General features: G+C 37.8%; 1 protein-coding gene across 1 annotated transcript in view; it reads right to left on the bottom strand.

Moving 5' to 3' along the window:
- Window positions 1–2,500, bottom strand: part of LOC147467023 (lewis-type alpha-(1,3)-fucosyltransferase-like) — a 10,527-nt gene that overhangs the window by 2,224 nt on the left and 5,803 nt on the right. The window contains exons 4-7 of the mRNA XM_086533214.1: window positions 2,492–2,500; window positions 1,359–1,487; window positions 684–840; window positions 73–227 (exon numbers count right to left, since the gene is read on the bottom strand). The exon at window positions 2,492–2,500 is cut by the window's right edge and continues 167 nt beyond it. Of these exons, the coding sequence (XP_086389340.1) occupies window positions 73–227; window positions 684–840; window positions 1,359–1,487; window positions 2,492–2,500 (450 nt within the window). The remainder of the gene's footprint in view (window positions 1–72; window positions 228–683; window positions 841–1,358; window positions 1,488–2,491) is intronic.

Below are 2,500 nucleotides of genomic sequence, written 5' to 3'. Positions count from 1 at the left end.
AATAAATAAACGAATAAAGGGGAGACTAAAACATTGTTCCACGACCTTTTATTTTCATTTCAAGACACTTACTTGAGCACAGAGAACAGCTTTTCTGTCACGTAATCTTGGCAGAGGGAGTTCTCAAAAGAGAGATAAAACTTGTAATTTTCCTCAAGCATTTGATAACACTGGCGAGTATCTTTACGAGAACATTTATTAGGTCCGCATTTGCCATAAATGTCCACCTTTTGAAAACAGAAAACGGTTAAGGTTAGATGGTTAAGCGGGTATAATGTTTGGTTGTATTATTTATTAACATTTATCAAAGGTAGAAGAATTATTATAGAGTTTATGGAATCAGGATTTTTTTCTGATACTGGTATAATAAAAAAATAGTAAATTGCATAAAATAACGGATATATTGAAACAAAACCGTGTTATAATTTTTTTTTTTTTCATCTGATTTCAATCGGTTCTATTTCTAAATCTGAAGTTAGGGAGATTGACAAAATAAACTAGAATATATATAGTCTTAGGGTCTTCGGTTCTCTAAGAGAATCCACAACAAAATGCTGTAGACATTACTCTTCTGTAGCTATATTTTCTTTCACACAGTTTTTAATAATCTATTGATTTCTCACGTCTTATTATACATCAAACTTCGATACACAAAAAATTGAGCAAACTGAGATACACCTTACCTCGATAAATTTCTTCAAACCCTTCACAATTTTTTCGCGCTTCGAGTGAGAATAACAGTTGGACACAAACCAGGCGGCCATTTTTGTTTTTCCTTCGGCGAAATTTTTGTCTTTGGGAACTGGCGATGGAGAGCTGGAAGGATACACGCGGCCGTACCTATAACAGGAAGGAGTTGTTTGTTGTTGTTTCTAGATGGATTAAAAGTGTGTTATTGTTTTTGTTTTGTTTATTTTTCTCGTTTCTGGATATGTTTGTGTGATTCTTGGGTTATGGGAGACGTAAGGGAGAGAGAGAGAGAGAGAGAGAGAGAGAGAGAGAGAGAGAGAGAGAGAGAGAGAGAGAGAGAGAGAGAGAGAGAGAGAGAGAGAGAGAGAGAGAGACAGAGACAGAGTTTTGGTTGTGTGCGTGCGTGCGTGCGTGCATGGGTTTATATTTGAGTTTGTGTGAACACCTTACATAAATATTTCCATTCCTGATACCATCAAGCCTTAACCCTTACAAAACACCCACCATCCTAACCATCCTAATAACAAACACCACCACCGTATTTATCCAAACAACGAGACCCAAAGCCAACAGAACAGAACTACAACAGCCACGACAACAATAAACAATCATAATAAATTCTTTAAAAAATAAGACTAAAATTAAATTACAAAGATCTCAACCCTTACGTATAGACAATATCAGAATCCCTCCTGTATGTCATAGTCCAGTTGAATAATCCGTTGTACTTCGCAGGATCTTGGTAAATGTATGAGGATGATTCCACTTCTTCGAATATCCAACGTTGATGCGGAGATCTGCCAAGGAGAGAAGACAATAAGGTAAGAGAAAGAGTAGGATAAAGAGGGAAGAATGAGGAGACTAAGAGGAGGATTAGAACGAAGTGGGAAATTGTTGAGGTGAGGAAAAGAGTAGAATGAAGAGGGAAGAATGAGAAGACAAGGAAGAGAGTAGAATGAAGAGGGAAGAATGAGAAAATGAGGATTAAGAATATATGGAAGTGGGAAGACGTAGAAGATAAAGGAAAGATTATTATGAAAAGGGAAGTAAAAAGATGAGGAAAGGAGTAGAAGGAAGAAAGAGCAAAAAGAAGACGAGGAAAAGAGTAGAATGAAGAGGGAAGAATAAGAGAATAAGGAAAACAATACGATGTAAAGATGATTGGTGGCGAAGGAGAACTGAGAGGAAAAGGAGGAAAGGAAGACGAAGAGATAAAAAAATGAGAATTTAAGGAGAAAGAAATAATAAAGAAAGAATTGAAGATGAAGGGAAGGTATTAAGAAAATAAAGACGTAAAGAAGAAGGAGGAATATACGGCAAAGAAACAGATAGTTCGGAGGAATATGTAAGTTGTAGTTTAATCAGATGTTTTTTTTTTATGATAGATGTGTATTTGTTTGTTTTAAATCTAGAGAGTAACCTCTTGTGTGGTCTTATTGTTGGTTTATACAGTGATAAATATTTGCCTATTGAGAGAAAGAGAGTGGGAGAGGGAGAGGGAGAGGGAGAGGGGGAGAGGGAGAGAGGGAGAGAGGGAGAGGGAGAGGGAGAGGGAGAGGGAGAGGGAAAGGGAGGGGGAGAGAGAGAGAGAGAGGGAGAGGGAGAGGGAGAGGGAGAGGGAGAGGGAGAGGGAGAGGGAGAGGGAGAGGGAGAGGGAGAGAGAGAGAGAGAGAGAGAGAGAGAGAGAAAGAGAAAGAGAGAGAAAGAGAAAGCAACACAGAAAGACAAAAAAGAGGGAGATAATGAATCAAGGAAAAAAAAGAAAAAAAAAAGGAAGAAACAAAACTAAAAAGAAACTAACCTCACCGTC

Source organism: Penaeus japonicus, unplaced genomic scaffold (genome assembly GCF_977035675.1).
Source record: "Penaeus japonicus unplaced genomic scaffold, GWHDUDI00000001_assembly GWHDUDI00000039, whole genome shotgun sequence".
In the NCBI taxonomy this organism is placed as follows: domain Eukaryota; kingdom Metazoa; phylum Arthropoda; class Malacostraca; order Decapoda; family Penaeidae; genus Penaeus; species Penaeus japonicus.
The sequence above is the reverse complement of the archived record's forward strand: the minus strand, read 5'-3'. Positions and strand labels throughout refer to the sequence as shown.